The 22,751-nt window shown below is 42.7% G+C and overlaps 1 protein-coding gene across 3 annotated transcripts; it reads right to left on the bottom strand.

Annotated features, from left to right (window-relative positions):
* Positions 1-118: 118 nt before the first annotated feature.
* LOC123991062 lies at positions 119-21,846 on the bottom strand. 3 transcript variants are annotated; one of them, XM_046292229.1, is made up of 17 exons: positions 21,725-21,846; positions 19,964-20,070; positions 19,660-19,805; positions 18,332-18,489; positions 16,366-16,533; positions 15,719-16,172; positions 15,157-15,279; positions 13,562-13,643; positions 11,235-11,458; positions 10,738-10,980; positions 5,993-6,091; positions 5,289-5,482; positions 4,798-4,972; positions 2,374-2,530; positions 1,574-1,727; positions 1,312-1,423; positions 119-1,108 (listed from the first exon to the last, which is right to left on the bottom strand). In XM_046292229.1, the coding sequence occupies exons 1-17, from the start codon at positions 21,746-21,748 to the stop codon at positions 921-923; spliced, it is 2,808 nt and encodes a 935-aa protein (XP_046148185.1). In that variant the 5' UTR covers positions 21,749-21,846; the 3' UTR covers positions 119-920. The 3 variants fall into 3 exon arrangements, with proteins under 3 accessions (XP_046148185.1, XP_046148183.1, XP_046148184.1); XM_046292227.1 differs by lacking the exon at positions 21,725-21,846 and adding an exon at positions 20,749-21,029; XM_046292228.1 differs by lacking the exon at positions 21,725-21,846 and adding an exon at positions 20,749-21,029 and having other exon boundaries at positions 13,562-13,640.
* Positions 21,847-22,751: the final 905 nt, after the last annotated feature.

The raw sequence follows: 22,751 nt of genomic DNA, 5'->3' as shown, positions 1-22,751 counted from the left end.
AGCCTTAAGGATGCCTTATTTTTACCAAACATTGTATGGCAAACAGTGTCTGAATAAATTGATGAATTGACAATTTAATATTTACCATAGAGGGGGTTCTTTAAATAAATAAAACACATTCAAAATGCCATTTTTATTAATTTAGTATTTTCCTTTGAGAATGTAGAGAATACAGTGCTATTATCCAAAACCATTTACATTAAGAAAATAAACAGTATTTTACATTGTGTAAACAAAATGAGAAGCAAAACTATTTATGAACTGATCGCCGCTTCGGATTCTTGCTGTTGAACCCAAACACTCAATATGCAACACACATCATAGCCCACTGCTAAATGTGAGAAGCCAACCTCTTTCTACAACCACTAGCATAATGCTAAGCCTTCCAGTTGCTGGTTAGCCAAATGCTGCCTTGGCTTAAACCACCAAAAAATGTAATTTAACGACATTACAGAACGGGAGGTTGGAACTGGATCATCATCATAGCCCTCTTTAGTAGCAAATCACACGGCTGTACCTTCGTAGTGTTAACTGATTCATTCGAGAATTCAGGCAGAAAAATCTTGGATTTTAGGTGTTATCCCTGATTTAGTCCCAATCTTAGTTACCTGTGTAGTGCTAGAGAAAAGAAACAGGGTTGAATTTGGGAAACACTGCGTTAGAAGCTCTCATTTTAGAAGTATAAGAAGGCACCCTTCTAAGGTTTCAAAAGCAATACCAGTGGGCTTGTGATTGAGCGATTAGTGCCACTAGCTGCAGTTGAAGCAGTGCATCTAGACAGAGCTGGGATAATCGTCACCCAGACTATGCTGAGCCAGTCAGCTAGGTGCAGCGTGACACTTGGGACTAAGACCACCGAGCACAGTCGTAGCTACTAGCTAGCGGTCCCGAGCCTCAGCAGAAAGGGCTGGAGGGTCACCTCAATACTTAGTCTCTCTACTGATTGTCGTCGTCTGAGACCTGGTCAGGTGGGATGGCCCGCGTGTGGCTGGCCCGAATGCTGGTGATGTGGGGACAGGAGGCGATGAGGTTGGAGATGCCCGAGGGGTCACACCTGAGCCTTCCAGATTTACCTGTCTCAGACACATGCGCTTCAGGAACTTCAGTCCTGAAGGAAACGTAATACACAACAAGAACGTATGTCAAATTCCTTCCAGCTCTAAATGCTGGTATTCCATCTCTAAACCTCAATTGGGATTCACAGGGCATCATTGAAAAAGAGACCATGGTCACAATAGGGATTCCCTTACTTCATGAGTATTAATGCTGGAATTCAATAGTAGTAATTGTGGATAATGAGCGGGACCTTACCGTGGTCAGTGATGCGTGTGCGGCGGAGGTTGAGCTTGAACAGCTGAGCACAGTGGACCAGACCTCGCCTCACCACCGTGTCACCCACCTGAGTACTGGCCAAGCTTAATACCTGGAACATAAAGAAAACATCAATGCCACTAATCATAGTATGTAGTTTCAAAAGTTTTATAACGGAGCTCTGTTAGCTCTATTACCTTATTTGTTGAGTTTTATCGACTGATACAATAGTTGTCTATAGGGTTACATGTGTGCTCCGTACCTGCAGATGTGGCAGACAGGTGACGAGGGCAGCCACTCCTCGGCTGGTGACGGCTGTGCGGTCCAGACACAGCTCCAGCAGCTCCTGCAGACTGCACAGGGAGGGCAGCCCCATGTCTGTCACCTGGGTGTTACTGAGAGACAGCCTCTTCAGTCTGGAGACAGGAGCATTTCTATCAGGGTCTTATTCATTAATGCTCACCTTAACAAAACCTTTTTGCAACGGAAAGAAAACCAAGCATTTTTTTTTATTGGACAGGGAGTCACACCCTGTTTCAGTCTGTTTTCTTGTGTTTGGTTCCTAATGAATACGACCCAGCACTCCTTCATTTACAACAATGTTAGAGGCAACTGTAGGCGATGCTGGTGAATCAGCTAGAGAAGTGATCCTAGTCCTTGTGAGCAATAGTGTACAAGTTCTTGTTCTATCTCAGCACTAACATAGCTGATTAGTCCCACCAAAAAGTGGGGGATTAATTACTGCCTCTGGCTGTGGTAACAATTAGTCTCATATTGACACCTAAAGCAGATAATGTGTGCATCCCAAATGGCACCATAATCCCTATATTGGCGTTTCCCAAACTCAGTCCTGGGGTCCGCGATAGATGCACATTTTGGTTTTTGCCCAGGCACTACACAGCTGATTCAAATAATCAAAGCTTGATGATGAGATGGTTATTTGAATCAGCTGTGTAGTGTTTGGGCAAAAACCAAAATGTGCACAACCAAAACGTGGGAAACACTGTCCTACGTAGTGTACTTCCATTTGGGAAGCAGAAAATGTAATGTGAGTGATATGACCTGGTCATGATGGCCAGCTGGGTGACCCCGTGGTCAGTGACGTGTGTGTAGTCGGTCAGGTCCAACTCGGACAGCAGGGACAGCCTGGAGAGGAAGGTCAGGCCGGTGTCCGTCACCGAGTGGCGTCCAGGCAGGGTCAGCTGGGTCAGCCGGAGACCTGGGGGGGGGGGGGTACAGACAGAAAGAGAGATAATAGTTTAGTAAATACAGTACAGAAAAATGATAAAGTGCCGGTCATACAAAACATTAACATCTGCAGCAATATTCCCCTCTAAATCAGGTACTAGACCGCGGGAAACAGGAGACTGGACTTTGATTTTTAATCAAAAGCAGTACTGCAAACCTTGAGGCCCTGATATGAATAGTCCTGCTGTACATGCTAGGGTTTGGTGATGGTCATGTTCAAACATCATGGAGAGGTCAATAGGTGGGAACAATGCAATTTGAAGGACACATTGGTTATACCAGAACTGTGATTTGGTAATAATGTCCTTTTTATTTAAATTGTTGTTAAATTGTTACAAATCATTGTTTTATTTAAATGGTGTTAGATTTTTACATTTAGTCTAGGCTGCAGAATTGGTAGGGCCGTGTTTCTCTTGCTCATAAAAGTACACAGATATCTGTTGTATTAGCCTACCTTTTAATAATATACAAGGCTATATTATAGCCTTGTAGGCTATTGTTATTTCATCCTGATCATCTGGGTAAGTGCATTTGCAACATTCTTTCTTCCATTAGGCTACTTTGACAGTTTCAGACAACAAAAAGGAAGTGATGGGATTTCACTGAACAGAAATAGAAACGCAGCATGTAAAGTGTTGGTCCCATATTTCATGAGCTGAAATAAAATATCCCAGAAATGTCCACAAAAAGCTTATTTCGCTCAAATGTTGTTTACATCCCTGCTAGTAAGCATTTCTCCTTTGCCAAGATAATCCATCTACCTGACATGTGTGCCATATCAAGAAACGGATTAAAAAGCAGGAACATTACACAGGTGCACCTTGTGCTGAGCTCCTCTGTCCAGTGTTTGTGTTCTTTTGGCTATCTTAATCTTTTATTTTTATTGGCCAGTCTGAGATATGGCTTTTTCTTTGCAACTCTGCCTAGAAGGCCAGCATCCCGGAGTCGCCTCTGGCGTTGAGACTGGTGTTTTGCGGGTACTATTTAATGAAGCTGCCAGTTGAGGACTTGTGAGGCGTCTGTTTCTCAAACTAGACACTAATGTACTTGTCCACTTGCTCAGTTGTGCTCCGAGGCTTCCCACTCCTCTTTCTATTCTGGTTAGAGACAGTTTGCGCTGTTCTGTGAAGGGAGTAGTATACAGCGTTGTACGATATCTTCAGTTTCTTGGCAATTTTTCACATGGAATAGCCTTCATTTCTCAGAACAAGATTAGACTGATGAGTTTCAGAAGAAAGTTCTTTGTTTCTGGCCACTTTGAGCATGACATCGAACCCACAAATGCTGGTGTTCCAGATACTCAACTAGTCTAAAGAAGGCCAGTTTTATTGCTTCTTTAAATCAGAAAGACAGTTTTCAACTGTGCTAACATAATTGCAAAAGGGTTTTCTAATGATCAATTAGCCTTTTAAAATGATAAACTTGGATTAGCTAACACAACATGTCATTGGAACACAGGAGTGATGGTTGCTGATAATGGGCCTCTGTACACCCATATAGATATTCCACAAAAAAAATCTGCTGTTTCCAGCTACAATAGTCATTTACAACATTAACAATGTATACACTGTATTTCTGATCAATTTGATGTTATTTTAAAAATGGTCTTTTATTTGTTGCTTTTCTCTCAAAAATGTCTAAGTGACCCCAAACTTTTGAACAGTAGTGTATGTATTGAAGGGTAGTGTATGTATTGAAGGGTTAGCAACAACAACAAACATTTAAAAAAATTATCAATTCAGTATGTGATTTGTTAAGCCAAATTTCCCTCCTGAACTAATTTAGGCTTGCCTAAACAAAGGGGCTGAATACTTATACAACGACTATATTTTAGTCACAAATGTTTTATTTATCTTATTTTTCTTCCACTTTGACAGAGTATTTTGTGTAGATTGTTGACAAAAGAATAACAATTCATTGATTTTACTTTGTAGCAATCAAATGTGAAGAAATCCAAGGGGTCTGCATTCTTTAGCAAGGCACTGTATGTGTTGAACATTCAGGCTATGGCAATTAGGGAATAGGTCCCCTGGCATGTTGCTCTGCTGAATGCTCGCTGCGCTACCGGCGCTGCAAGACTCCGGTGGAGCAGTCAAATTCAAGTATTCTAAACCATTGTTGTGACATCACGATGGCTGTCAGACATCATCGACAGACGATGCAAACGTAAATAAAAAATACAAATATTATTATATATCTATATAAATGGAACAATTGTAGTACACACACACATCACACCTGAAATGATCTGGAGGGCATGGTTGCCGTCTGCGACAGAGATGCCTGCCAGGCTAAGGGCAGAGAGGGTGGAGTGGACAGCCAGGCACTCCAGAGAGACCTCCCTCACCCCCGTGCCATCCAGGTACAGGGTCTGCAGGCTGGGGAGGGCCGCTAGGGCCGACACGTCTCTCACCTGACAGGAGGAGGAGGAGATATCATTATGCTGAGTGAAACAACTTATACCAGTGTTGGTTGTTGATGCCTAATTGTTCTGTCTGTATGAGTGTGTTTGTGTGTTGAAATACAGAGCTATTCTGGCTGTGTGTGTGTGTGTGTGTGTGTGTGTGTGTGTGTGTGTGTGTGTGTGTGTGTGTGTGTGTGTGTGTGTGTGTGTGTGTGTGTGTGTGTGTGTGTGTGTGTGTGTGTGTGTGTGTGTGTGTGTGTGTGTGTGTGTGTGTGTGTGTGTGTGTGTGTGTGTATAAACGCGAGAATGAGAGTGAGAGAGACACCTTGGTGTGTTTGACGCTGAGCAGTCGTAGCTGTGGCACACAGGCGGGCAGCGCTGCCAAGGTGGCCTCTGTGACCGAGGTCTGGTTCAGACTGAGCTGGGTGAGTGACGAAGGAGCAGACTGCAGGTAGAGCACCATCCCTACGTCGCTTACTTTGGTCTGGTCCAGTGACAGGAAAGACAGGCTCTTCAGTCCTTGGAGACAAAGGGTACAGGGTGAGATAAAAAAAAACACTTTACCCTAGTCCTCCTTTCAAGTGATCATTATGTTATACAGGAGTTGAACTATAGGGAATTAAAAATGGTTGACACTTACCTATAATTATGAATTCAATCATTTAAGTTGAAACCCCAATCATGCCATACTATGCTCCCCAAATTCATTTATGTATATTTTTTATTGTGGATGACTTTAAATCAGTTTAAAAGACAGCTTATGCTTTGATCTAAAGTTCTTGCACGGGGTCATAGCAGGCTACTAGGTTCAGCGTTACAAAGCTTGCCCCCCTCCTTCTCCCTTGACCTCTATTCCACATTAAAAACCTCATTCATCCACAGGCGTTCCATGCTGTAGCCAGGGTCTTATTCATTAGTTCACAAATGTTTCATATTGGACAAGTGCAGGCATAGCCCCTCCCAGTTTCAGTCTGTTTTCTTCAGTTTGGTGCCTAGTGAATACAACCCAGGGTTAGAGAAGAGCCTCACCTGTGAAGTGTTGCAGACATGAGTCAGTTAGCTTGCTACATGAGGTCAGGTTCAGGTGCTGCAGTTTCAGTAAGCTGCACAACACAGAGAGGCCCGTGTCTGGAAAACAGGAAGACAAAGAGAGAGAACCTTCAGTATCATAGCAACCATGCTGCAACGATAACAGGCCATATGGTTCTTAAAGAGATAGCTCACCACAATATTTGGGTCATTCCACAAAAAAAGTGCCTTTTACATCCCTTTGATATTTGAAGTAGAAAATGTGCACCAATATTGAAAGCCTGTTATATTAAATTAAGAGCCCTTTAACACTATACTCTCGTGGAAATTGGCCTATCTGGATAGGGACACATTTTTATGTTTCTAACAAAGGAACTATGAAAAGCATTTGCATGACCATGGTTGCAATTGAAAGAGAACACTTTTGGAGATGAGGAAATTGTCCGACCAAAGGTGAGGACACAATAGTTCACCTGACACAAGACTGAATCCAAACACTAAACTGTTCATTTGACGTGCATTTTACATTCACCGTTCTTTTCACAGCATTTGTCAATAACAAAATCTGAAAGCACTCTGGATACATTCAGTAACATAATAAGAATATTAATTTACATTTGAGTATGCAAGGTAAGAAAAAACAATTACGAGAGTTTGAGTGAGAGGTCTAACTGGTGTCTTCAAGTGGCCCCTACACACACACCTCTCCAAACTGTGTTTAAGTCATTTCAATGCACTTAAGGAAAGAGTCTTCCACTAAAATGTTTTTTTGTTTGTTGTTGCTCTCCTAGCTTTGCCATTGAGGAACTGAAGCAAGTACAATTGTATTTTTTTTCTTCTGGAACACAGCCCTGCGTCCCCACCAATACGCAATTACTGTTGTTGTTTACTCAATCCAAACATGTTCCATTATAATTTGCCATCTGGGTCAGTTGGGCATCATTTGAAAGCGTATTTTATTGCCAACATGGCGAGCTAAGTTATAAAATACAATCGTACAGTATTAGGCTTTCAAAAAGGCACATCAGATAAACAGATTGTAAATTTTGATGAGAATAGAATGGAGTCTTTGCTTGTATGACTAATCCTCTCATCTTTCAGAACACATTGATTCCTCTTGATTTACAGCATTTCCTTCACTGTGTATCCCAAACAGCGGGAGGGCTCGGGGCATCTCCTTGACTATTTTTTCCTAGACAATTGATTTCTGCCACTTATCACAGTATCACAAGCTATAGTCATTTTAGATCATTCTCCTCTTACTATGAATTATTTTATACCAAATACACAGCCTAATTAAATTGCCCTTGGCAGCTTAAATCACTACTGCTATCAGAAGAAACCTTTGATGCTTTTATATAATCTCAAATAGAGCCATTTCTCGATCTTAATCAAACCCCTGGAATATCTCCTCCAACAGTATAGGAATCAATAAAGGCTTATCTAAGGGGCCAAATTATTTTGCACAGCGCAAGATTAAGGAAGTGCAATATTCAACACCTAGGGGAACTTACAAATAAAATATTGGATATGGCATATTCACACTCAGATTTACTAAAACAATGTTTGACACTTCAGACAGTTTGGTCTTCTTTCAACTCGATAAGCTGAAAATCTGATAAGTAAATCTCAAAGAAAAAAATTAAATGAAGCACACCAGCTGCGTCAGAGAAGAGCAAATTAAAACAATACCTGAGAACTAACAAGCCGGGTAACAAATGTATTGATCATTTAGAGGTCAATTCATGCTTTCGGAACTTTTACTCACATTTATACATTTCGGAATGCGCTGGTAATGCTACTTTACTCGGCACCTTCTTTGAGAACGTAGATATTCCTACAGGTGAACCTGAGATAGAGCTGATCTTTTAACTCAGCAGCTGTAGGAGAGATTGTGTTTGTGATTAAATCTATGCAGTGTGGTAAATCGCCTGGACTCAGATTTCTGAGCGAATCCTTTAAAATAATTCTCAGATCAACTCTCTCCTCTCTTGCTTTCCGTATTTGAGGAATCATTCTCCTCAAACTCTTTATCTTTGACAATGAGACAAGCATGCATGTCACTTATTCTGAATAGGAAAAAAACTAAACATTGCGTGGTTCATAATAGGCCAATTTCTTTACTGAATTGCGATGTAAAGGTACTTTCTAAGATGATTGCCTGCCGTTTTGAGCCAGTCCTTCCCTCCATTATCTCTACAGATTGAACTGGTTTCATTAAAAATCGTCATTCTTTTTTTCAACATCAGATGTCTTTATAATCCCTATTCATCTGACACGCCAGAGATATTGTTATCACGGAGAAGGCATTTGATCGGGTGGAGTGGGATTATCTAGTTCACACTCCCAATTTTATGTCCTGGATCAAAGTCCTTTACTCCTCCCCTATGGCTGCAGTGTGCACAAATAACCTTTCATCCCATTTCCAACGTCACCATCCCCTCAGCTGTTTGCCATCGCAACTGAAACTTTAGCCATAGCAATACGTAATAACACCACTATCAAAAGGTATTCGAAGAGGGGGCTTAAGAGCATATAGTTTCACTATGCGGATGACATGCTATTATACATCTCTGACCCTGTAACTGGTCTTCGAGAGATCCAGGTTCCACTAAAAAGTTTATAGATCATTATTAATCCTTCTGCCATGCAAACTTATTTTAGTCATGTGCCCTTCAGAATGAATACACAGAAATTGAAATATTTGAGAGATATCGCTCCCAGGGTGGTCAAGCACTTCCAAACTTCAAATATTATTACTGGGCAGCTAATAAAATAATCAATCTATATTGGATGACTGAAATCTCTGATGTTAAAGGCCGGAAATGGTTGACTTTGGAGATCTCAACCTGTGGCCCCACCGACTTAAAATGCCTTACTCTGCTCAAAACTTGCATTAGCTGAGCATGTTTCAAATACACTAAAAACCCTATTGTGAAACATTCTCTAAAAATCTGGAAACAGTTCAGGCGATCGTTTGGTCTCAGTGAATTTAACTTCTGCCCCATTATTAAAGAACCATACATTCTCTCCATCATTATTAGACCAGGCATCTCATTTCTGCTCTGGAAAGGGATCTCCTCACTGAACGACTTGTATATTGATATGGATTTTGCATCCATTTGAACATTTAGTACAAAAGTTTAATATTCCTAGATCCCATTTCTTTAGATACCTGCAATTGTGTAGTTTAGCAATTGTGTAGTTTAGCATCTTCATATTCTAGTCACTTCCCATCACGCCCACCTAACTCCCTTCTGGATTCTATTTTTAAAGTGAACCCTAATATCAAAGGGGGCATAAGCATGATCTACGTTATTAAACTCACACAATCTACATTCTCTGAACTTTTAAGAACCAATGGGAAGAGGATTAATGTGAACATTCAGACGAAACTTACCAGAGTATACATAAGAGAATACATTCATCTATATGCTGTAATTCCATTTAAAATGTTTTTTTTTCTTTAATGTCAAATTATCCAAGATTACACCAGATTTTGATCCCACCTGTGACTGATGTAATAAGCAGGCTCTTGCTACTTTTTGCACATGTTTTAGACATGCCCGAAATTGACAGATTTCTGTATATCCATTTTTGAGTTTTCAAAGATACTGGAGACACCTATAGAACCTTCTGCCTTTATTGCATTATTCAGAGGGGCACCACAGGAGGCTCCTCTAAACAGTTCTATGGGGAAAATGCTGGCATTTACTACTCTTCTAGCTAGACGTCTCATACTATTTAAGTGGAAGGATCGATTTCCTCCTACTCTTAACCATTGGATATAGGAAGTTATGCAACATCTCAAGCTTGAGAATGTCATAAGGTGAATGCACCAATTTGTAAGTCGCTCTGGATAAGAGCGTCTGCTAAATGACTTAAATGTAATGTAAATGTTAAGGGTTCTGCAATTCCATTTTTTGGCAACCTTTCCTATCCTAGAAGACATGTAGAAGACATGAACCCAGCTAATTTCACAACTCCATAACCCAACCCATTTATTTGGATCATTATTTTACTCTTTAAAAAAAAGTTTGTTTACAATAGCTTTGTATTTTTTTTTACCATGCCTGCTTCAAAGTCTGAGCATTGGGGTGGGGGGGGGTTAATTTGGTAGAGGATCCATGTGCGTTCTGCCCTCTCACACATACAGAGGGGATTTACGGCTGATTTAAGATGAAAACGTCAACCCTTGCACAGTAAACCTTGTTACTTTATTTGGCACTTGAAGTTGCAATATGTGACATTTTGGGCAAGTCTAAGAAGCGGTAGATCTCTTCTATGCTTCCCATTCTTAAATGTTGTTTTTGTGGCACTTACTATCGGTTTTGTACACAGCTTGAAACAGCTGAAAATAAAATGGAAAATATATTTAATAGCGGTTTAGATGGCTAAATTATTTTCTACACTATACTTGCTTCTTTTGTCACAAACTAAAATTAAGCCAACTAAATATAAATTTTTGCTACCAGGAAATTGGGAGCGATTTCTGCATAGTGCATCTTAAATAGGCACTTACTATGCTCTTTGACAGAATGTTCAAATTAGGTGAAATCAAAATGTTTTTTTTACACTCCTCAAAAAGGCAACTAATTGGTGGTACTGTATTCCTTAACTTGACATTCATGTGGCATTGACAATAGTGTTGCCATATAGCAAAAGTAGTGCACTATATACAGAATAGGGTGCCATTTGGAATGCATACTCAGTCAGTACCAATGCTGTCAAAGTAAAAGGTGTACCTGTGATGAGAGGAGAGTTGACCAGGCTCAGGTGCTTCAGTGCAGTGAAGGCCCGTAGCTGCCGGAGTAGCTCATTGGTAGAGTACGGGTAGCAGTTGAGGACAAATTTCTGCATTGGGCAGCCAAAGAAGAGCTCCAGGGTACGTGGGCGAAGGAGCCTCTCACGGGACATGTGACTGAGCAGGAGCTCTGCCAGCTCAGGGGTCAGACATGACAGACTGCTGCTGTACTGCATGCTGGGAGCTGAGAGAAAAGGAAATGCATTTTCTATGCAGCTTTCCCACCATGACATTTTTCTGTGATCTTGCTCAGGAATTTTTACACAACTGCAATGAACCACAACCAATATCATTGTATGTACAATTCTGACCATTTCTGAGATGAGATGGTTGGGACAACAGTCTTTTGGCTATGTCATTGTCTTGGCTAGCAGTGAGGCCCCTTTAACAATGTTTGAGTGCAAATAACAGTGTTGGACTTTAAAGTTGTTCTCTGACCCGTCATGAGATTGACGGTGGCCCGGGTGGCCATGACACAAAGGGAGGGGACACTGGGCGTTCTGAAGGGTCTCTTGGGCGGAGACGGGTGGCCTTGGGAGGCCTGAGGGTCGTCCTGGGCGGCTCTCTGGAGGCGCTCTTCTGCAGCCTGGCCCGCTGCTCCCGGCACCATGCGACCTGCAGCCTCCTCTGGCTCCACTGCTGGGTCACCTACCACACCCTCCCTGAGAGACACACACACACACACACACATTTGTATGTTCACATCAAGTCAACTAATTCAACAAAAGGGCACAAGGCTGCATCAAGATTCTCCACCCTTGTGTACACTTGCACACACCCACTCATGGATTTAACAACGGTGGAAAATTCCTCAAGCCAATCCTTACACCAATCCAATGCTTTAAATCCATGACGGGGAATGTGCAAGTGCACACTGGCTAAAATGTGACAAAACTCTCGTATTTACAGAGCAGGTCCATAGTAGCAATTATTTGGTCCTGGGACCTTCCTCGGGCAGCATGCCATCAAACCTACATGCTAAATTTGAAGTCTGCATGCCAACAGATCAAAGGCGGCCAAAGTAAGCATTGGCTTTGGGGATGGCCAGTGAAATATACCTGCTGGAGCGCGTGCTGTGGGTGGGTGCTGCTATGGTGACCAGTGAGCTGAGATAAGGCGGTGCTTTACCTAGCAAAGACTTATAGATGACCTAGAGCCAGTGGGTTTGGCAACGGATATGTAGTGAGGGCCAGCCAAAGAGAGCATACAGGTCGCAGTGGTGGGTAGTATATGGGGCTTTGGTGAAAAAACAGATGGCACTGTGATAGACTACATCCAGTTTGTAGAGTGTTGGGGCTATTTTGTAAATGACATCGCTGAAGTCATGGATCGGTAGGATAGTCAGTTTTACGAGAGTATGTTTGGCTGTATGAGTGAAGGATGCTTTGTTGCGAATCAGGTAGCCGTTTATAGATTACATTTTGGATTGGAGATGATTAATGTGAGTCTGGAAGGAGAGTTTACAGTCTTAGCCAGACACCTAGGTATTTGTAGTGGTCCACATATTCTATGTAAGAACCGTCCAGGGTAGTGATGATAGTCGAGCAGGAGGGTGCAGGCAGCAATCGCTGTATACAGAATGGCGTCGTCTGCGTAGAGGTGAATCAGAGAATCACCAGCAGCAAGAGCGACATCATTGATATATACAGAAAAAAAAAGAGTCGGCCCGAGAATTGAGCCCTGTGGCACCCCCATAGAGACTGCCAGAGATCCGGACAACAGGCCCTCCGATTTGACACACTGAACTCTATTTGGACCCATTACACACGCAGGCAATGAGGCAGTGATCGCTGAGATCCTGGTTGAAGACAGAGGTGTTTTTTTAGAAGGCAAGTTGGTCAGGATGATATCTAAGAGGGTGCCCGTGGTTACAGATTTGGGATTGTACCTGGTAGGTTCCTTGATAATTTGTGTGACATTGAGGGCATCCTAGCTTAGATTGTTGGACGGGTGGGGTGTTAATCAAGTCTCAGTTTAGGTCACCTAATAGTACGAACTCTGAAGATAGATGGTGGGCAATCAATTCACATACGGTGTCCAGGGCACAGCTGGGGGCTGAAGGGGGTCTATAACAAGCGGCAACGGTGAGAGACTTGTTTCTGGAAAGGTGGGTTTTTAAAAGAAGAAGCTTGAATTGTTTGGGCATAGACCTGTATAATATGACAGAACTCTACAGACTAACTTCACCCCCTTTGGCAGCTGGAGAATTTTATAGTTAGGGATGGAAATTTCAGGATTTTTGGTGGCCTTCCTAAGCCAGGATTCAGACACGGCTAGGACATAGTTATAGTCTAAATTCTATGTAAAAATGGTTTTGTTATAGTCTAAATGCTATGTAAAAATGGTTGAGTTGTATAGTGCTATTCAACTGGTAATTTTCCATGACTGTCTAGTTTTCCTCTTCTCACAGAGCACAAATGAGTGATTTGCTGTTCCTTATCTCTTCGAGCACCAGAGGCCTGCACAAGGTTGAAATCTTCTTGCAGCTGAATAGGCTTTAAAGCACTCATCACTTCCCTCAGTTAGACATGTAGGCTGTGAGAATCCCTTAGGAGAGGCAAGCAGTTCTTTGTGTAAGAAGTATATAATGACTGCGTGTGACTAACTTTGAGTTTCCTGTGGAGGCGATAGCATGGCTATGATATACATTTACATTTAAGTCATTTAGCAGACGCTCTTATCCAGAGTGACTTACAAATTGGTGCATTCACCTTATGACATCCAGTGGGACAGTCACGCAGGCTAGGTTTAGGCTGGGCACTCACCGGAGTCTGTTCCCATGGTCTGGCCAGTGGTGTCTGGGCTCCATCCGGTTCTCTGGGAAGAATGGTAACCGGGGCATACCTGCTGGAGTTGAAGGTCCAATGCAGAAATGTTTATCTTAATATCAAACCATTTCTGGGTAACAATTAAGTACCTTACTGTGATTGGTTTTAATTTAAAATCGTCAAAAACAACAAGCTTCTTAGCAAAGAACAATTTCTCAAGCAAGAATTTTGCTTGGATTGTCTGGGCGCGGTCTGAGTAGGGAGGGGAAAACTGAAAATTAGCTGTTATTGCCAGAGAGTTTATGAACTCGTTATTATAGGTCAATTTACCACCTGGTGATGTCACCACTAAAACAGTGGGATAAAGCTTTTCAAACACTTACACTACAAGGGCATTATCATAATTGTCACAGTATTATCCCAACCTGGGGCGGCAGGGTAGCCTAGTGGTTAGAGTGTTGGACTAGTAACCAGGAAGGTTGCAAGTTCAAATCCCCGAGCTGACATGGTACAAATCTGTCATTCTGCCCCTGAACAGGCAGTTCAGGAAATACATTTCTGAAGGTTGAAAATTATCTGACAAGTCATCAACTAGGATATTGAAGATGGCTGTGAGTGAATAAATTACATTCTGAATGGGATCTCCATATGCCACGCGCAAAACCCAGGAGTGAGAAGGTCACTAGGCCGTCATTGAAAATAAGAATTTGTTCTTAACTGACTTGCCTAGTTAAATAAAAGGTAAAATTTTTACAAAAATATCCCAACCTCTTGGTGTGGAAATATAAAAACACAGAAAAAAAAAATTAGTGTTTTTGACTGCACTGGGACTTTAACCACAGTTATTACTTAAGGCCTTTATAATACAGAAACACTCAACACTCACATCAAAATCTCTATTAATTCTAACAGCCATAGAGGTTGAATTACTTCAGAAAAATATGAAAACTATTTAACAATCTGAATGAATGTCTTCAAGACATAGGCGATCACATGCCTCTCACCAACATCTTCTCAACAGTCACAATCTTCCTCTGTGACTGTAAAAAGGAATCCCCCGGGAACAAACTTCAAACTCAAGTGTCACACACGGATTGCTGTCTGTCAGAATACCTCAGAGACAGCTTTTTGTTGTTGTTGATGAGTGCAGCGCCAACCGGCGAAAGTGGTACAGTCGCGGGCATTCACCTGCTATTTCCCAATCAAAGTAACTTTCTCACAGTCAGAGAGGCGATAGAAAGGAGATCTCACATCATTAACTGCCCAGTTGGCTCACTATCATGACCGCAGCCATGGAAGGTTAGTTCAATGGATTTCTACACACTGGTTCACTTGATCTGCTGTAAAAAATAAAATAAAAAGATTCCCAAGGGACAGTAGATTAAATCCTACTGCAAATGGGGCTGCAGTGGTCATCAAGTTCAAAGCCATGGTCATTTGTGCAACAACTGTTGCAGAGAGTAAGAGGGGTCATCTGTTTTAGACTGCAAAGGACACAGAGTTCAGAGGAAAGAGAAAAGAAAGCGTGGAGGGCTGAGAGTCAGGGGCAGGGCACAGGGTAAGAGTCAATTCCAAACAGGTGGGGGCAGTACCATTGAAGGGGGAGGGTGGCTCTCTCCCCCCCTCTGGCAGCTCTTCATCTTCTGAGCTGGCAGCTTCCTCTGCAGAGCTGGCAGCTTCCTCTGCATCACCAGGATTCAGCTTCTGGCCACGTCCTGTCAGTAAAAAAAAAACAGCATCAAAACTTTGGTGTGGAGTTAAGTTGCCGCTAGATGCTGATCTTGGGTCAGTTTCACATTTTCCCCAATCATGGTTAAGGTTAGGATAGGGAAACAGGAAGCTGATCGTAGATCTGAACCTATGGGAAACTGCACATTCAGCTAACCCAGAGAACGCCTGAAAGAAACTCAGTGCCTGTAATGGTGTCATCACAAAGTGATGCCTCAAACTAGTGGGTCCATAATATAATTGCCTGCGCAAGTAAGGCAATTATACAGCGTTACAGGGTACAGAATAACCATTTATACTCCAAGGAAATACATTTCTGAAGGTTGAAAAATATCTGACAAGTCATCAACTAGGATATTGAAGATGGCTGTGAGTGAATAAATTACATTCTGAATGGGATCTCCATATGCCACGCGCAAATCTTACCCCAGGAGTGAGAAGGTCCGGTCACTGGGGGACCAACACCGGGGATGCCTGCGTAGCCCACTGCTTCTTCCCACAACAGGTGAGGCAGAGGTAGGGGCCGAGTGGGATCCTCCATCCCTCCCTCCTCCAGCACTGGTATCTGTGGCTGGGGAGGCGCAGGAGGTGGAACCACCACCTCCTCCTGGCCCAATAAGAGGCGTACAGCTGGGCTTGGTGGGTCCTGGGGTGTCTCTGGGGGCGTGGTCTGGATGCAGAGGGCAGCATTGGGCATGAGGCCCAGGGAGCGCAGGGAGCAAGCCAACTCCACCTCCCCAAAGCGTTTCCGCGGAAACCCCTGGAGGAGAGAGAAGGAAGCCAGGGAGGGGTGGCGCCCAGAGATGTGCTCCACCACACTGCGCAGAGGGGCGTCGGCCGGGAAGCGCTCCCTCATGGACTCCCCAGAGGGCAGCCGGATCTACAGGGACACAGAGGGTGAAACCTCCATTATATCATCCCACCTCAATCTCCATCTACGTTAGGCTACATAATTCATGCACGCCTCTACAATAAACCAATAGGGATGCTCTCAAGTTAACTATCAAGACGGAAGTCTACCTACGCAGCTAGGCATATGTAAACATTGCCAGAGGAGGAGGGTATAGCCTCACCATGAGGATGCAGTTGTGTTCCACACTGGTCTGGACAGTACCCCCCAGCCTCTGGCCTTGGCTGCTGCCTGGAGGGGACATGGTCTCAGTGGGGGTGCTCGGCTGGGTCTTCTTCTCCTGCAAACTTATCCGGTCCTCTGCAATACGCTTCAGCACCAGCTCATGCTCCTGAGGGAACAACACATACAGTGACAGTCAAAAGTTTAGACACACCTACTCATTCTTTAGTTTCACTATTTTCTACATTGTAGAATAATTGTGAAGACATCAAAACTATGAAATAACACATATGGAGTCATCTAGTAACCAAAAAGCAAAGTGTTAAATCAAATTATATTTGAGATTCCTCAAAGTAGCCACCCTTTGCCTTGATGACAGCTTTGCACTCTTGGCAGTCTCTCAACCAGCTTCATGAGGAATGCTTTTCCAACAGTCTTGAAGTGTTCCCACTTACGCTAAGAACTGCTTTTCCTTCACTCTTCGGTCCAACTCATCCCAAACCATCTCAATTGGGTTGAGGTTGGGTGATTGCAGTGGCCAGGTCATCTGATGCAGCACTTCATCACTCTCCTTCTTGGTCAAACAGCCCTTACACAGCCTGGAGGTGTGTTTTGGGACATAGTCCCACTAAGCAAAACCAGATGGGATGGAGTACCGCTGCAGAATGCAGTGGTAGCCATGCTGGTTAAGTCTGCCTTGAATTCGACAGTGTCACCGACAGTGTCACCAGCAAAGCACCCTCACACCATCACCTCAGCCATGGAAGGTTAGTTCAATGGATTTCTACACAAGTTCACTTGACTTGCTGTAAAGAAAATAAAAGATTCCCAAGGGACAGTAGATTAAATCCTACTGCAAATGGGGCTGCGGTGGTCATCAAGTTGAAAGCCATGGTCATTTGTGTAACAACTGTTACAGAGAGTGAGAGGGGTCATCTGTTTTAGACTGCAAAGATGTTTAATGTCCATTGCTTGTGTTTCTTGACCCAAGAAAGTCTTCTTATTGGTTTCCTTTAAGTAACTCGACCATGAAGGCCTGATTCACGCAGTCTCCTCTGAACAGTTGATGTTTAGAGGAGTCTGTTACTTGAACTCTGAAGCATTTATTTGGGATGCAATCTGAGGTGCAGTTAACTCTCATGAACTCTCTGCAGCAGAGGTAACTTGGTCTTCCTTTCCTGTGGCCGTCCTCGTGAGAGCTCGTTTCATCATAGCGCTTCATGGTTTTTGCAACTGTACTTGAAGAAACTTTCAAAGTTATTGAAATGTTCCTTACTGACTGACCTTCATGTCTTAAAGTAATGATGGTCTGTCATTTCTCTTTGCTTATTTGAGCTGTTCTTGCCATAATATGAACTTGGTCTTTTACCAAATAGGGCTATCTTCTGTATACCCCCTACCTTGTCACAACACAACTGATTGGCTCAAATGCATTAAGGAGGAAAGAAATTCCACAAATTAACTTAAGGTAGACCTGTTGATTGAAATGTATTCCAGGTGAATACCTCATGAAGCTGGTTGAGAGAATGCCAAGAGTGCGCAAAGTTGTCATCAAGGAAAAGGGTGGCTACTTTGAAGAATCTCAAATATAAAATACATTTTGATTTGTTTAAGATTTTGGGGGGTTTCTACATGATTCCATGTGTTATTTCATAGTGAAGACATCAAAACTATTATTCTACAATGTAGAAAATAGTAAATTAAAGAAAAACCCTGGAATGAGTAGGTGTGTCCAAACTTTGGACTGGTACAGTACGTCAGGTATCATGTCATGTCTGAGTGTGACTTGTTTGCAAAAAGGCTGAAGATATAGTCTCAATGATTTGAATAAACCAATATTCTGTATCAATTGTGTGCACTGAAGTATGTAACACTAGCAAGTACCACCCTGTGGCTATGCTGAGTGTGTTTATGTGTGTGTGCGCTCAGTGTGTCTCAGCTGATCAAATCAGGCAGGTGCTGCTGACCTGTTTCTTCTGCCTTCTCTCATTCCTGGCCTTGTTGGCCACACGCATCCTCTGCTGCTCCTGGAAGTCACTCTTGTCCTGCCTGATAGGAGACTCCAACGGTGGGGTGTCTGTGGATGGACTGGAGGGCTGTGGGGGTCCCAGGACTAAAACGGGGTCTTCAGGCACACATAAGAAACAGAGTGGCCCTAGTGGTCTAAGCCGCTGACTCTGAAGCACATGTACTGTATGTTGTACCGCTGCCAGGATGGGTTCAAATCCATCTCAATTCTCTTTCAGCACGCTCTCCTTTCACCTCTATCTATCCAATAAACTTACAAAATACTTTTTCAAAAACAAAACAATTTAAAACATTGGAAACAGAAAGAACTGTCCTGAAATAAAGGGTGAAATACCTAGCTGCTATGCCCAGAGTAGGGGGATGATTTGCCTCAAGCTTCAGTAAAATAATACATTCAAGGCTACAATTTATAAGACAAAAATGTGTCTGGGGTGTCCTAAAATGGCATCACTATATAACAAATAAGCATTCTTGGAAAGATGAGGGAGGGAGATTAGCTTGGAAACAAAAAGCTTGGCTAATTCCTGCAAATTATACAGAATGGCCTGTCCTGTAAAAAGTTCCCTTGTATCTGCAGCTGGAAACAAGGTAGCATCCCCCAAATTCCAGAGTGTGGACTGAAGAGTCCATTCTTGTCTGTAAAATTCTGAACCGTCCCTTCACAAGTCAGAATGCTGAATACATTTCATTTGGACTTACTCTACCGGTTGTCCGCTGATCCCATCGTAGTTGGAAAGTTTCAACAAAATAACCAACGGAAAGTAGCATTAAACTGACTTCAAAAACACGGGTTTCTGTGTGCTGCTCCCACGATCGTTTGTTCATCACCCGAGGCACGCGCACAAGAGTTAAGTACACGCACACGATGCATGCATACTAACCAAAGTCTTGCAGGCTTCTACATGGATTTGCGCATGTACCAGGTGATGAAATCAACGCCAGTACAAGCGTTTTGAAAACTTTGATTAATACACATTTCTAGAGTCATAAGGACCAACCGCACAGACAACAGGTAGAGTATTTCGCATTCTGGCTTGTATAGCATTGTCTCAGACTAATACCTACTACCACAGTCTGATAAATTAGGCTACAAACAAGGCAAAGCCAGTCTGCTGCTATGAGTTGTACAAGATAGGTATTTGAAAAAAGGGGTAAATGACTGAGCAGGGGTCAATTGTGCACAATAAAACACAGGACTATTACATTACAGTATGCAATCAACCATGGAAAACAAATGTCTAATGACTCTTAAAATGGTGTGTCATACCTCTACTGTCAGCGGGCGATGTCTGTGCCTGTGATGTGCAAGAGCTCCCTGCATCTTTGGGAGGGTTGAATGCAGCAAACGGTGTTGCAACTGGCTGGGATGGATTTTTGACCAGCTTGTACCTCAGATTTTCACCTTGTAAGAGCCTACCATAAACACATTGAGAAAATATAGAAAAACAACGTTCAATATTTGACATATTCAATTATTGACAACATTTGTCAGTTACCAATGCTGTTTGACATTGGAAAACATAGTTCCTTGCCTGTCCATTAAAACAGGGTTATGGGTTGGGAGGACTCACCATTCAGCTGCGTCAGGCACAGAGAAGTGTCCTGCCTGCAAGGCAGACTGGATCTGCTCCTCACTGAAGCCCATCTCACACAGGGTACGGAACAACTCCCCAATGGTCTGCAACACAACAATGCCATAGGGTGTGAGAAACAGGAAACAGTCCTAAGAAAAGGCGAGCATACATGTACAGTATGCACAGACCGACTCTTGCCCTGCAAAGGGTGCCCCTGGTGTCTTTGAGCAGATAAATCAGGAGAAGATGCCGTACAAAGACAAAGCAGTAGGTAACAACTTAACAGTGTCACTGATGCCTCAAGGAAGTGAAGTGTGACTGATGAGGAGTGTCTCTGATTTTTTCGCAAGTTAGACCAAAGACAGCAGCTGATTGAAGCTAGCTAGCCTAATGTTAGATATGATGGGGAAATGCTGTGCTGTCAGACAAGCTTGTTTTCTAGGTCTGATGAAGCGCAACAGTTTCCCATGTATTTTCAACTAGTTAGCTAGTTTAATTGGCATCTAGCTGTATTGTTTACTTCCAATGTCCATGAGTTAGCTAAGAGCTCTTGAACTTAGCAAAACAAATAGATAGCTAGCTAGATTCTTACTTGATTACATTACACAGCACTGGTAGTTAGCACCAGAGTCATATGGTTCTGGTTAGCACTAACGTTAGCTAGTTATCTCTCTAGATTAGAAACTTCAAAGTGGCATGATGACAGTCAATCACTCGGTCTATACTTCCCTTCTTCAGGGAAATGATAAAAGTCTGGATATTTTATTTGATCTCACTCTAACCTCAGGCTCCCGAGTGGCGCAGCGGTCTAAGGCACTGCATCTCTGAAGCGTCACTACAGACGCTCGTTCGATTCCAGGCTGTATCACAACCAGCCGTGACTGGGAGTCACATAGAACAGCGCCCAATTGGCCCAGCGTCGTCCAGGTTAGGATTTGGTCGGGGTAGGCCTTCATTTTTAAACTAATAATCTATTCTTAACTGGTTTGCCTAGTTAAATAAAGGTTAAATAAACTAAACAGGGCTCCTTGGCTTTGTATCTTCAGGGGGTTCCCAAACTCCTTCACTCGGAGCCCCCTACTGCGGAACTTTCGGTGCACGCCTATTTTTATGGACACAAAAGCGCTGCTCATGACAAACTGTTCACACACCTCCTGTTGGTGTACAGAATTTAGCAGTTTGAAAGCTAATTTTCTTGCAATTCTAAACATTTTGCCATGTCTAATGTGGATTCATGTGATATTTGAGTGACAAAAAAATACAAATACCTATGGGCTAAAAAACGTTAGATGACTTGGGCTAGCTGATCTGGACAATTGCTCTAAGATAACGTTAGGCAATGACTAAAATGGCAAGAGGAACTGATGATGAAATTCTACTATACACAACTTTCAAGAGTAACTTTAAAGCCGGACTGAGTTCCTTTAAAATAACAAAGTAACATGCTTTTTTTTGGTGTGTGCCAAACCTTGGGGGAACGACCCACAGTTTTTGGAACCACTGCTGTAGATAACCAACTAGCTAGTTTACAGTCATGATAGCAAGCTAACTTCTGCTACGGGAATTTACAATGGGGGGTGTGCTACCGAAGCAAGCTAACTTTAGGTACCTAGTCGTCCCTTTTAGAATCGGAGTGGAAGACAATGTTAACAGTCTGATGTATCAGCCAGCCAGCTAGCTTCTACTTACTGTACCAACTGTTATCTTAGTTGTCAAGTCATAATTGTTATTCTTCAGAATTGTCTAGCTGAGTCTTACCGGAGTGGAATCCATACTTTCCATTTCAGTGATTCTTCGGGTCTCGAATGAACCTCACTGTTATTATTTTTGCCCTAGCTTCTTCTTCTTTAAAGTTTTATCGAAAACTACACGTATTATTGTAATGCCGCCACCTACTGTACGGGTCTTCTTCGATATGACTGCGATCCACAAGCAAATGCTATATGGGCATGCTGTCACCTACTGTTTTGGCTGTATATCAGACCAAATAATTAACAAAATAAACAAAATCAAATAACTCAATGTACTCCTTTATTCAGATTCAACTGCCAATGCCCATCCCTACAAACTCTGGGGCCCGATAAGGAAGAGCATCTTTGGACAGCATTATTTGCAATGTTTTGGCAGTGAATTCCTGGAATCACAAAAACCTTTCAGCCGCAGATATTATTATGTCCAGTGTTCCTCAAATGTTGAACAACACTCAAAATCTCCAGTCTGCAGAGCATCCTCTGCCATATCTTCAGCTACCCTCGCCCCTTCAACTATTTTACATGCCTCCGTGTAGGATACCTGCTGTTTTGCCCTGACCCTTTTTACCCTAGCTTGTGTATACTAGGCCCTGTTGTTGACGACGTTCTGCCCTACCGCCACCTACTGCTGTGCATCAGCCTACTATTCTGTAGTATGAATTCATTACACTTTATGAAAAAAATTGCCCTACCAACTAACCCTACACCCATTAAAACCTCACCACTATCCGATCCTACTCCAGGCCCAGCCAGGTCACACGTGATACAAGTCGGCATCTATCCATGTCTGAGGACGTTAGGAGATAATCTGGGAAAACCAACACTAGGGGCAATGGAGATGGCGTAAGTATCTGCCTCTGATTCTAACGTTTGAATCCACCAATAGAATGTTGTTTTATAGATCCCAAATCATAACACTTACCGTAACCATTCTGAGTTAATGCCAAACTTAACCCTAACATAAAACATTTGGAGTTAGTGCCTTAACTTAACCTTATACACTTCGTAATGTGACGTTTGCAATAACTTCTAAA

This window comes from Oncorhynchus gorbuscha, linkage group LG12 (genome assembly GCF_021184085.1).
Source record: "Oncorhynchus gorbuscha isolate QuinsamMale2020 ecotype Even-year linkage group LG12, OgorEven_v1.0, whole genome shotgun sequence".
Classification (NCBI taxonomy): domain Eukaryota; kingdom Metazoa; phylum Chordata; class Actinopteri; order Salmoniformes; family Salmonidae; genus Oncorhynchus; species Oncorhynchus gorbuscha.
This window is presented reverse-complemented; position numbering and strand designations above follow the sequence as displayed.